The 13,549-nt window shown below is 41.4% G+C and overlaps 1 protein-coding gene across 1 annotated transcript in view; it reads right to left on the reverse strand.

Moving 5' to 3' along the window:
* LOC120526698 (copine-5-like) overlaps nucleotides 1-13,549 on the reverse strand; it is a 299,334-nt gene that overhangs the window by 82,548 nt on the left and 203,237 nt on the right. The window contains exons 10-11 of the mRNA XM_039749857.1: nucleotides 13,121-13,162; nucleotides 9,772-9,847 (exon numbers count right to left, since the gene is read on the reverse strand). Of these exons, the coding sequence (XP_039605791.1) occupies nucleotides 9,772-9,847; nucleotides 13,121-13,162 (118 nt within the window). The remainder of the gene's footprint in view (nucleotides 1-9,771; nucleotides 9,848-13,120; nucleotides 13,163-13,549) is intronic.

Consider the following 13,549-nt stretch of genomic DNA (forward strand, 5'->3'; position numbering starts at 1 on the left):
AGACCCACAGTGCCAACTTGAGTACCCACCCAAGCTCCAGTGTGGGTATACTGGTGACTCCAGGAGCAGTAAGTGCAATTGTTACAAAGGAAGTTCTGTGTCCGAGCACACTGAAGCAACAGGGATGTCACAACAGTCTGGACTAAGACCAGAAGAATTCTTCTGGGTCCTGTCATGAGTTCTCACTCTCATCAATAGGAATCCTACTGGTATTATAGAGGGAGGCCGACTTGAAGTAACACTTACTGCACCCGTGTGATTAGTGACGAGCTAAACAATTCACACAAATTATATCTGCAACAGAACTCAATGTTTCTGGTCACAAAAACATTTGTGAAATGCATTGTGTTTTGCCTTCAGTGAAATTTGTGCAGTTCACACAAGAGGAAAGTTGTTTCATTTTCTGTCTGGAAGTGTTTTCATACATTAATGCCTGTCATTGAGTATTTACTGTAAATAAAGCTCTATAGTGAAAAAAAATCATCAGCAGATCACTTGGTGTGATTGTCTGCTGTTGTAGTCGTTCCACTTCAGGGTCTGACGTACTGTGCATTCGGTGATGTCTTATATACACCAATGTGGTAAAGAGTAGTGAACTTTCTGTTAAGCTATTGTCACATTAAGCGACTTCTAGTTGTAGGGCATGTCATGATTGCCAACTGCGAGTGCTGATCTTGTGACCAGGGCCATGTCAATTTACACAACTGAAAATCACTGGGCATGCCAAATTTATTAACCATGTGATGACGTTTCAGCACAGTCGTGCTCACCCCTTTTCATAACAGCAAATAGTGTGTTGCCTAGCAGACCCAGTGCTGTACTAAGAGTTAACATGTATGGTGGGTACACCAGCAATCTTAGCTGTTTTCTTTTTTTCCATTTTGTTGTGATATATAAAATACGAAACATCAGACACACAAGCCTCTCTTTTGTTTGTGAGGTTCAAAACATTTGCATTCCTTATTCCTCATCAGTGCATTTTATGCATTGTACTTCAGGAGAGCATTCACTGTTTGTCAGCTCTCATGAAAACAGAGCCGCCTCTACGACTGATGACAAAATCAAGATTAGTTGGTCTCAGTTGTTACATATGTTAAATTAGGTGACTGTCTCCATGTTAGTGTGTTGCCAAGTGCCTCTGACTCGAGAAAAATATGTGAATGAAGGCTACAACAAAAAATTGCTGGAAAAGTCATCTAACATAACGTGGCCTTTAACTTGAATGAGTCTGTGTTCTCCTCGCACTCCCTTATTATTAAACTGTTTTCATACACTGAACTGCCATCCACTGAACTGTCTCTGTAAATTTTAACTACTGTGTGTCACTAGGAAGTAAAAAACTTAGGGGTAACCGTTGACTGTAATCTGAATTTTAAATCGCATATTCATCAGGCCACTAGGACAGCATTTTTTCACTTAAGAAACATAAGTAAAGTTAGACCTCTTATATCATTGAAAGATGCTGAGAAATTAATTCACGCTTTTGTTTTCAGTCGACTAGATTACTGTAACGCACTGCTCTCAGGACTACCCAAAAAAGACATAAATCACTTGCAACGAGTGCAGAATGCAGCTGCTAGAATCCTAACTGGGAAAAGAAAATCCGAACACATTTCTCCAGTTTTGATGTCACTACACTGGTTGCCTGTGCCTTTCAGAATTGACTTTAAAATTCTGCTTATGGTTTATAAAGCCTTAAATAATCTCGCCCCATCTTATATAATCGGAATGTCTGACACCTTATATTCCAAATCGTAACCTTAGATCTTCAAATGTGTGTCTCCTTAGAATTCCAAGAACAAAACTTAAAAGAAGTGGTGAGGCGGCCTTCTGCTGTTATGCACCTAAAATCTGGAATAACCTGCCAATAGGAATTCGCCAGTAGAGCACTTTAAAACACTGCTGAAAACACATTACTTTAACATGGCCTTTTTATAACTTCACTTTGACTTAATCCTGATACTCTGTATGTTCAGTTCATCATAATAACTATTCATAGTGGCTCTAAAATCCATACTGACCCCTACTCTCTCTTCTGTTTCTTTTTCCAGTTTCTTTGTGGTGGCGGCCTGCGCCACCACCACCTACTCAAAGCATCATGATGCACCAACATTGATGGACTGAAAGCCAGAAGTCTACGGGACCATCATCATCAGGTCCTTCCATGAAAACCCTAAATACAAAGAGGACTGTTTGACTTATGTTAGGTAGATTGCCCAGAGGGGACTGAGCGGTCTTGTGGTCTGGAACCCCACAGATTTTATTTTTTTTTTCTCCAGCTCTTGGAGTTTTTTTTTGTTTTTTCTGTCCACCCTGGCGATCAGACCTTACTTATTCTATGTTAATTAATGTTGACTTATGTTTGTTTTTTATTGTATCTTCTATTTTTCTATTCATTTTGTAAAGCACTTTGAGCTACATTTTTTTGTATGAATATGTGCTATATAAATAAATGTTGATTGATTGATTGATTGATTGATAGCGAGGAACTGCTCAAGATCTTTTCCTTTCTTCTCTCGGCTGCCCGTCCTCCCAGGGACTGCAGTAGCAGATCCTTTGGTTTTGTCAGCCACCTGCTTTACCACTGCACCAGAGGAGCCCTCCATTAATGAAGCTGGCTAAGTATCCACTTCAAAACTTGCAGGCCCTGGGGTCAAGCCCTGCCAGGCTTGAGATCTTGAGCAATCCCTTGCTTGTACCATCTGGCTGCTCATTCTGGATAACCCAAGAATTCACAGGGAAATGACATTGGCTGGGAGGGAAAGGGAGAGGGAGCCTTTGCTATGGAATATGATGTTGACCCCATTTCAGTAAAGCTCTGCAGTATTAGATGCTACCACTGTAGTATCTGAGGATCTATCCAGGTCTGGATTTAAAACACAATTAAAGTTTCTGGCCATTATAATTTTGTGAGTGTTCACATTTGGGATAGATGCAAATACCTTTTGGAAGAAAGCTCTATCATCTGCATTAGCTACATACAGTAGATATTAATGAAAATAATTTAGTATTAGATAAATTGCACGTCACCATGACATATCGCCCTTCATAATCAGATATTGCATCTGACACTACAAATGGCACAGTTCTGTGTATTAAGATTCCCACCCCTCTGGCTTTCATTGTATTTCTAACGTTAAAGATTTGGCCAGACCACTCACTTTGCAACCGAAACTGGTCCTTGCTTAATAAGTGAGTCTCCTGTAAAAATACAATCTTGGTATTTAGACTTGTTAAGTGTGAGAGTAGTTTCTCTTTAGTTCATGATTGAGACCCTTGACATTCCAGCTCACAAAGTTCACTATAGAAATATTTCTTCTCAACTTTTGTTGACACTTTGTAGTCTTAGGTTAAGGTAGTACATTGTACATACGATAGCTTTGACTTAGATTTCAAATTATTGCCAAGTGATACAGCTATGAAGCATATTGTTATGCTGTCACTAATGGTTATTGGGGTATAAGGGATAACATAGAAGCAGTATTGCTCTCTTTCTCGCCACCCTCTAACAACCCCAACTATTTCAATAAAACTCAAGAGGACTGTGGGCTCCCGTGAACTGTGGAAATTCCCTTAAATAAAGCTGGGTAAGCATTTGGCTCTGACTTAGAGGTCCTGAGTTTGTGGTTAGTCTCTTCATGTGTCATGTGAGGATGTCAAAAGAAGAGAGGCAAGACCCTGAGCGGTTCCTTGTTGGTGCAAATCTCGGAAGGCCAGCTGCTTTTAACACACTTGAAACACTGCGTCTGATACCAACTGTCAAACTGCACTCAAAGTCACTTACTTCATGCTTGTCAGGCACTCTGAAGTTTGGTAGAACAACTAAACCTCTTGATCATATCTGCGTACTATAAACACTCATTCACTGAGCAAACTGTTTAGAACATGATACCGTACTGTTTAGGAGCGGCACGGTGGCGCAGTGGTAGCGCTGCTGCCTTGCAGTTAGGAGACTTAGGTTCACTTCCTGGGTCCTCCCTGTGTGGAGTTTGCATGTTCTCTCCATGTCTGTGTGGGTTTCCTCCCACAGTCCAAAGACATGCAGGTTAGGTGCATTGGCAATTGTGTGTGTGTCCTGTGGTAGGCTGGTGCCCTGCCCAGGATTTCCTCCTGCCTGGTGCCCTGGGATTGGCTCCAGCAGACCCTTGTCACCTTATGTATGGATATAGCGGATTGGAAAATGACTGACCTTACTGTTTAGGGTCTCCTTTTACTTTGTTACAGTCAGCCAGGGCTCTTAACCTGTGATAGTAGGAGTGGGGGAGAGAGGAATAGCAGAGGGCAGCTACCCTGGCTTGCTACAGCACCAGCCCTGTTGGGATCTATGGTCACCGGCAGGGGGCACACAAAGAATTGCTGATCTCTTCACTGCAGGACTTCCACCACACCTAGAAGTGCTGCCAGAAGGAGATTACAGGATACCTGGAGCACTTCCAGGTGCTCTATAGAAGGAGCCACCTCACTCCATTTGGTGAGCAGGAGTAGGGAGGAGGAGGATGAAGCTGGTCAGAGGAGGTGTGGGGGCAGAAGAAGCAACAGAGACAGAGAGAAAGAAGAAAAGAAAGTGTTTGGTGCTGGTGGGGAACAAAGGAAATGTGTTTCCCACTAAAATAAAGCCTTGTGTGTTGCTGGACTTCTGTCTGTGTCTGCTGTATCGGGTGTTTGGGGAGCTGGAGCGCCCCCTGGTGGCTACAACTTTCCAAACAGCCTCAATTCTTCCTGCAATTGATTCCACAAGTCAATGGAAACATTCCTTTGAGATTCTGGTCCATATTGACTTATTGAGTGCATGACATCATTTCTGCAGATTTGTCAGCAGTACATTCATGCTGTGAATCTTCCACATCCCAAGTGTTCTAAAAGGTCTGGTGACTAGGGAGGGCACTGAATAACACTAAACTCACTGGCATGGTCATGAACCCAGTCAGGCATGACTTTTGCTTTGTGACATTGTGCATTATCATGTTGGAAATGGCCATTAGGAGTAAAAAAAATGCGGCCATGAAGGGATGCAAACAGGCTGTGCCATTTAAGTGATAATTGATTGGTATTAATGGGTCTGCAAAGTAAACATTCATCACACCATCACACCACCACCAGCAGCCTGCATAGCTGGCACAAATCCAGGAGATCAGCACCAACAGTCTGGGATCAACATTCATGGAATGGTTGAAATCAATGAGATCACATTATTGTCTGTTCTGGGGATTGATGTGAACATTAACTGATGCTCTTGACCTCCATTGTGCTGCTGCCACCTGATTAGCTGATTAGATAATTGCATGGATAGGCAGGGATGCAACTGTTCCTTATAATTTTTTCCCAAGATTTCTTCCATTTTTTTTCCCTACAAGGGAAATTTTTTCTTGTCTTCTTAGGGAGTCAAGGCTGGAGGGGCTGTCAAACAACAGGACCTGTTAAAGTTCATTGTGTGATTTTTGGCTATACAAAAATACATTGTATTGGTATTGTATTGTATTGTCATTTTCCCAGTGAGTGTAGATTGGGTTGTGACACATGATTGCCCATTGTGTGGTACAAGCTATTGATGTGGAGCTCATAAAGTGTCTACTGAGTGTATATCCTTATTAGAACATTAGAACAATCTAGATGAGAACAGGCCATTCAGCCCAACAAAGCTCGCCAGTCCACTTATTTCTTCCAAAAAAACATCAAGTCGAGTTATGGAGATGTTTGAGATGAAAATGCACGAATATTACACAAGTGAGCTGATATGTAGGCCACAGAAAATGCCCACAAGTATGCAGTTAGAAATGTGTGCATTAATGAGGACAATGTGAAGTCCTGAAAGCTAAAGCCTAAGAAAGAAATTAATTTATTTAGCTCATAAAGATCAAAAGTGTTTGAAACAATGCTGAGTGACAATCTGAAGGTCCTCAAGGTGCTGCCGTCACCTACACTATGACGTATCGGAGTTCACGTATCTAAAGCTCCTTCTGTGAGGAAACAATTCTAACATCTGCGTGGAACTTACATCCTCCAACTGCGCCCCCGCACCTTTGATGAAGAATGTATTTTAAAACGGCAGCTGGCACTCCTTTGTCATTTGAAATATTTTCATGTTGTCTCCTTTTACTTTCAATTGTCTGTGGCTGGAAACATTGAAATTGTTAAATTGGCTGTTTCTCCTAAAATTCCAGGACACAGTTGCCACTAACACAGCATGTCTCTTCACTAACACACTTGCTTTGTCTTTGTTGTGTCTTTTTGTGACTTATTTTGGACTAATTGTGGCACAAGTTGGGTTAACTGAAATTTCAGCTTCTCTTTTCTGCACAAAGCCTTATTTCATATGAAAGTCCAGAGCTGGATTGATTCCTGCCTTAACAAATTCCCTGGAAAAAAAATTCAACCACAGATTACCACATTCATCAATGTCAGGTTGTCAGGCTCAAGACTGGACACACTGCCACACTCCCAGGCTCAAGTCCTGGGAAACCTGAAAGGTAGACTTCCCATGTCACATGACCCTCGTCAGTCTGCCTATCACCTGAATGGTTTTATTGAAGATGTCACATCCTCTACTCTTCATCTGGTCCTGTCCCATCTGGACAAAGCAGTCACCTGGGCTATGTTTAAAAAGTGACATTAAATCCACTGTGATTCAATGCTGTATAACAATAACATGTGAAATGTGAAAACATCCAAGAGGGCGAATATTTTGTATAGGCATTATATGCCAACTGCAGCTTGGAGATCATTGCATTATATTGTGCTATTTTAGGTGTGTAACCACAGGGGGGTGACACTGAGCTCCAAACCACAGACACAGCAATACCCATCACAACTCTAGGTTCAAATAAAGAATTTTTATTTGCCAAAACACCTTCTTCATGCAAATACCAGTACAAATTAAACCATTCACAATCCTCCTTCTTCCTCCAAAAGAGCGTTGCCCTTGACTCGATTAAAGTGAGGCAGCTGGCTCTCTGTTAAACTAGACCTAGGAACTGCTTCTGGTCTCCTGTCTAAGTCGTCTGTTGATTTGTGGGGAAACCAAGGCAATCCTACCCCAGCAGCACCCTCTGGAGGTCCCCAAAGACCCCAACAGGGCTGCATTTCCGGACTCCAACTCTCGTGCCACCCTGCAGATGTCCTGATCGGGTTTAGCCCTGAGGAACACTGCCACCTGTCATGTGGAGGAATAAACTGCTCCTGGTAAGCCTATTTGCCCAGTCCATCCATTATGGCCTCCTTTATCCAAGTCAGGATGCCTGTCCTTCCTCTCTGGCACCTACAGATGGTACAACAATTACTTCTGAATCAGCGCCAGAGACATTCATGTCAGATTAATGGGGGCCATTAATTCGTCCCCCTGCAGTAGACTGACACCCCATGTAGGGTCGATTCCTGCTTTGTGCCCAGCTATGCCAAAAATGCTAAATCCTCTGCAATCACAAATGGGTTTAGTAAAAATCAACGAGACCTGTTAGTTGCCTTATTGAATGAAATTTTTACCATATATGATTAATGTACATCTTAGAATAGTTTTATATTTTAATAAACCCTGTTTTTTCTGCAGCTCTCACTAAAGATGTGTTCCAGTCTATAACTGGAAGGTTTTTCTGCATCTGCCTGTATGTAATTTAAATCTAGAAAATGATACATTATACTTCCAATTGCGGCCAATTGGCACTGTCAAAAGAGAGTGTGACTAATGACATTAAGGTCATTGGCTCCAAACGGTTCAATGATCTCGGCATTCTTTATTCTGCACGGAATATCAAGTCAAGACATCCATCCCCCACATTCCGATATTCTGACCAGCCGTGTATCACATCCACAGATTCTAGTTTTTGTTACCTGCTGTCGACTGGCTGTTCGTCTTAAGGTTATCACTTAAGGAGAACATTGAGGTTGAACAATTCACAGATGCAGGTTCACCAGTCACCCATGTAACAGTTTCCAGATTGTGGCAGAACATTTACATGCATTTATTTGTCTAGCCAAAGAGGTCAACCTAATCGAGGTAACATTAGTCTGGAGGACTGTTTGGGAACAAGTGTCATAGGACAAGGATACACAATTGATCATCGCAGGTGAAGAGCACAGAACAAAACACGAGCAAGTTGCAATTCCTAGGTTGGCTAATATCAGTTATAGAGAAATTCACCAATCAGGAGGGTTTTCAAAGGCTTTTAAAACACATTGAGGAAGTCAAAATTTTGAATGGAGGTGGGCAGCTCATTCCACCAGCTAGTAGCTCCACATGAAGAGTCTGGGCTGAGATTTGAAACCATGCAGAGTTGGCATCACCAGATTTCGTACATAAGCAGTTCTTGAGTGGGCAAGAAGGAGCATAGGACACCACAGGTGTCTCCATACATCTATAGAGCTACTGACCTGTTGACTACTCTGTGGGCAAGCATCAAGGATGTGAACTTAATATGTGCTGCTACAGGGAGCCAATGTGATAAGCGATCAGAAGAGAGGAGTGCCAACTGCCCCCCTCAGCTGGTTGAACACCACGCATGCTGCTGCGTTTTGAATCTATGGCTTGGTGACACATGTTGATGTTTCAGAAGTCCAGATGTGTCAAGACCAAAGCCTGGACCAGGAGTTGTGCTGCATACTCGGTCAGATACGGTCAGATCTTCTGAATGTTGCGCAGAGTAAACCTGCAAGATCGAGAGACCATAGCAACGTGGTCCTTGAAGGACAGTTGGTCATCGATCATCACCCATGTTTACACACAGACTTGGCAGGTCTAAGTTTTAATGAGCCAAGCTGAACAGGGATTTGGTGCTGAATAGATGGATGGGCTGCGACAGCAAGAAGGTCTGTCTTTGCCAAGTGGAGTTACAGATGGTGTTACTTCATCCAGTTTGAAATATCAGTGAGACATGTAGAGATACCATTTGGTCTTCTTAAGACAACAACAGGTACAGCTGTGTATTATCAGCAATGCACTGACAGGTAGAACCATGGGATAGATTGATGGGGCCTAGTGAGAAAGTATAGAGAGAGAAAAGGAGAGGGCCCAGAAGTGATCTTTGGGGGACCCCCTTCTTTGCCTGGAGCACCCTTAACCTCTCTCCATTCCAGGGCATACATTAGGATCTGCCCAAGAGACACAATTCAATCAATCTAGGGGCAACCCCAGTGATGCCAATGTCAGATAGGGTGACATGGAGGATCTGGTGGTTGATTGTGTTGAAGGCAGACGAGAGATCTAGCAGGATGAGGACAAAAGTTGGTAGCTCAAGCCTGCCAAAGCATGTTGACAATGGTAAGTAGAACCTTCATGACGGAATTTTATTAAGTATCCCGCAACAGAAATCTATGAAGTATCACACACTGTTACATTAGGAGTGACCAGTGTGTCAGGCCAACCACAATGGGCATTCTCTCTTTGAAAATTCTGTAGTATTAATTGTATATACATGCACACAAACAAATAGAATGCTTTTGACTTCTTGAACATCTAAATTAAGAAGCACTGAAACAAAAAGGGTGGAATGAGGGCAAGGCTTCTACTAAAATAAAACAGAGTCCTGCCCTACAAGGATCCCAAGCCAAGCCCACAACATCAGCACCTCCTCTGTCTCCATTGTTGTCTCAGCAAGCCCGAGTCTTTGTATACCTTTAATAAGATTCAGTGCACGTCTCAGGCACCTCGTAACAGATGATCAGCATTTGCAATGCAAATTTAGCAGAGAGCTGGTACTTGGCACCTTGCAACAGCTGACGCAGCACAACCACTGCTGGGCTGAAATCAAAAGAAAACTTGCAGGAGTGCATCCTTCTTACCTCATACACGTTAAACTGGCTTTGCCCTCTGGCCAGTTCTCGATAGCTGGTGGTGAATTCTCCAATGAAGTCATGGCTGCAAATTAATGAAAGTAAACAGAGTTCAGAAAGTTGTAGGGTTAGAAGAGTACAGAGATATAAAGAAGAAAGAAAGGAAACAAATGTCCCCTGAGCCTCGGTGAGTTAATAAGAATAGAGATGTCAGTTCGATTTGGAACTCTCCTTGTAGATCTCAGCGAATGGACATCTGACATTCTAGTGCTGCTAAGGATCCTCTGTACAGCATAGCATACAGTACTTTAATCAAATCCTCTGATTGGATGACTCTCTGAGGATGGATAGATAGATAGATAGATAGATAGATAGATAGATAGATAGATAGATAGATAGATAGATAGATAGATAGATAGATAGATAGATAGATAGATCTTAATTCTTTGGATTTTTGTTTACCATTGGCTGAGCTTTCAAATGCCTTATGGACACAGTAGTATTTCAGCAGTGACATTAAGGTTATTGGATTAACAGAAAATATGCAATATGCATCATAACAAAATTAGACAGGTGCATAAATTTGGGCACCCCAACAGAGATATTGCATCAATACTTAGTTGAGCCTCCTTTTGCAAATCTAACAGCCTCTAGACGCCTCCTATAGCCTTTTAGTGTCTGAAATCTGGGTGGAGGTATTTTTGACCAAATTTTTCCATACAAAATCTCTCCAGTTCAGTTAAATTTGATGGCTGCCGAGCATGAACAGCCTACTTCAAATCATCCCATAGATTTTCGATGATATTCAAGTCAGGGGACTGTGACGGACATTCCAGAACATTGTACTTCTCACTCTGCATGAATGCCTTTGTAGATTTTGAACTGTGTTTTGGGTCATTGTCTTGTTGGAATATCCTACACCTGCGTAACGTCAACTTTGTGCCTGATGCTTGAACATTATCCTGAAGAATCTGTTGATATTGGGTTGAATTCATTTGACCCTCGACTTTAACAAGGGCCCCAGTCCCTGAACTAGCCACACAGCCCCACAGCATGATGGGACCTCCACCAAATTTGACAGTAGGGAGCAGGTGTTTTTCTTGGAATGCGGTGTTCTTCTTCTGCCATGCAAAGCACTTTTTGTTATGACCAAATAACTCAATTTTTGCCTCATCAGTCCAAAGCACTTTATTCCAAAATGAATCTAGCTTGTCTAAATGCGCATTTATATACAACAAGCGACTCTGTTTGTGGCGTGAGTGCAGAAAGGGCTTCTTTCTCATCACCCTGCCGTACAAATGTTGTTTGTGCAAATTGCACTGAATTGTAGAACGATGTACAGATACACCATCTGCAGCAAGATGTTCTTGCAGGTCTTTGGAGGTGATATGTGGGTTGTCTGTAACTGTTCTCACAATCCTGCCAATATGCCGCTCCTGTATTTTTCTTGGCCTGCCAGACCTGCTGGGTTGGTTTAACAGCAACTATGCCTGTGGCCTTCCATTTCCTGATTCCATTTCTTACAGATGAAACTGACAGTTTAAATCTCTGAGAGAGCTTTTTGTAGCCTTCCCCTAAACCATGAGATTGAACAATCTTCGTTTTCAGATCTTTTGAGAGTTGCTTTGAGGATACCATGCTGTCACTCTTCAGAGGAGAGTCAAAGGGAAGCACAACTTGCAATTGACCACCTTAAATACCTTTTCTCATGATTGGACACACCAGTCTATGAAGTTCAAGGCTTCACAAGCTCATCCAACCAATTCGGTGTTGAGCAGTTACAGGCATTCAAATCAGCAGAATTACAAGGGGACCCACATTTTTGCACAGCCAGTTTTTCACATTTGGTTTAATTTCATACAACTAAATTCTGCTTCTCTAAAAATCTTTGCTCAGAAAACACCCCAATACTCAGATATTCCTAGGAAATGAAAGACGTAGCACTGTTATCTTTTTATGTTGAAAGTACAGTAAATTATTATGCAGGCTGAGAGGGGTTCACAAATTTTTTCATATGACTGTATGAAAGGCACTATATGATAGATAGATAGATAGATAGATAGATAGATAGATAGATAGATAGATAGATAGATAGATAGATAGATAGATAGATAGTCCTTGGCCTGATATACTGATTGAAAATTGTAATGCTTTATTATTTGGACCTTTGAAGCAATTCCGAAATAAACAGCTGCTTGTCCAGAATTCTGCTACCAGAGTTCTGACTCACTCAATGCCTTGAGGACATAGTACACTTAATCTAAATGAATGGCAACTCATTGGCAATTAAATCACATATTCATTACAAAACACTCTGTCAGACTTACAAGACCTTACATAATCAAGCAATAGCCTATCTTTCTGATCTTCTCCATTAACATGTTCCTGCTCACTAACTTTGATGTTTTGGAGCTGATCCCTTACTTGCGGGGGGCTGCACAGTGGCACAGTGGTAGTGCTGTTGCCACACATCGAGGAGACTGGCGTTCAGATGATTCCTGTGTGGAGTTAGCGTGTTCTCCCCATGATTGTGTGGGTTTTCTCCAGGGGGTCCGTTTTTCTCCCACAGTCCAATGACATGTAGGTTAGGTGAATTAGTGATGCTAAAATTGCTTTGAGTGTGTCTGTGTATGTGTGTGTTTATCTTGTGATATGCTGGCACCCTCTGTTCAAGGATTGATCCTGCCTTGCACCTGATGATTGATAGGATAAGCTCCAGCTTCCTTGTGATCCTGCTCTGGATAAACAGGTTTAGAAAATTAATGGATGAATACATACTTTAATTACTGTTCCTAAGACTTGGAAGTGTACTGTGCTTGAAGATTTCAGAAATACATATTATTAATAAAATATTATTACAGCATAATGTAACCTTTTTCAAAATTTTCAAACCTGTCTAATCAATGTCAAATTATAATAAACATAGTATTAGTACAGACAGACAGACAGATAGATAGATAGATAGATAGATAGATAGATAGATAGATAGATAGATAGATAGATAGATAGATAGATAGATAGATAGATCTACAAAAGGCTACTACTAGAAAGAAAGGACAACTTTTATACACAGCCACGGCATTAGCTTTATCTTAATTAAGTTTGGACTGTGACTCGTGGGTGTGGCAGAGTCTTTTAAAATTTCACCATTTACAACAATAATATTTTACCAGGCTGTATGTCATAGGAGATTATAATTGTGCCTATCATTTAAATTTTTCATTGCAGCTGATGCAAGCTGGTTTTAGAAGATATTTGTCAAGAAAGGCATTGCAAAAAATGTGAAAGTCTGAGTAACTTTCCTAACCAGCACTCTCACCACCATTTTTTAATGTATTTTGAAAGATTTTCCCCTTACCTGCCATCTCGATCCCAGTCATAAACCTCCACTTTGATGGTCCTACAAAAGTAGATAAGACCCATGATGAACATTGTTCTCGATTTCAATCAAAGGAACTTTATACAGTAAAAATTGTTTGATGCCAGATAATTGATAGAGATGTTTCCGATCTCATTAAGCCTGAACCCATTTGAAGTTTGAACTACAGCATGAGCAAGCTGAAAATAAGGAAGTTGCATATCCCACTGTAGAGCCGAGCTATTCTTTTGTAAAATAAAGTGAATTTGATGAAACCCAGAACGTAAGTGATAGAAGAGTCACTCAAGATCTAATCAGTCCATAAAAACAGCTGACTCCATATAAGTCTAGTCTAGGTTTGTCCAGTTTGTACAGGTGACCTATGAATGGATCTTTTAATGATAACTCAGAGCAGAAAAAGGAACTCTC

The sequence above is a fragment of the Polypterus senegalus genome, chromosome 3, assembly GCF_016835505.1.
Source record: "Polypterus senegalus isolate Bchr_013 chromosome 3, ASM1683550v1, whole genome shotgun sequence".
Classification (NCBI taxonomy): Eukaryota; Metazoa; Chordata; class Cladistia; order Polypteriformes; family Polypteridae; genus Polypterus; species Polypterus senegalus.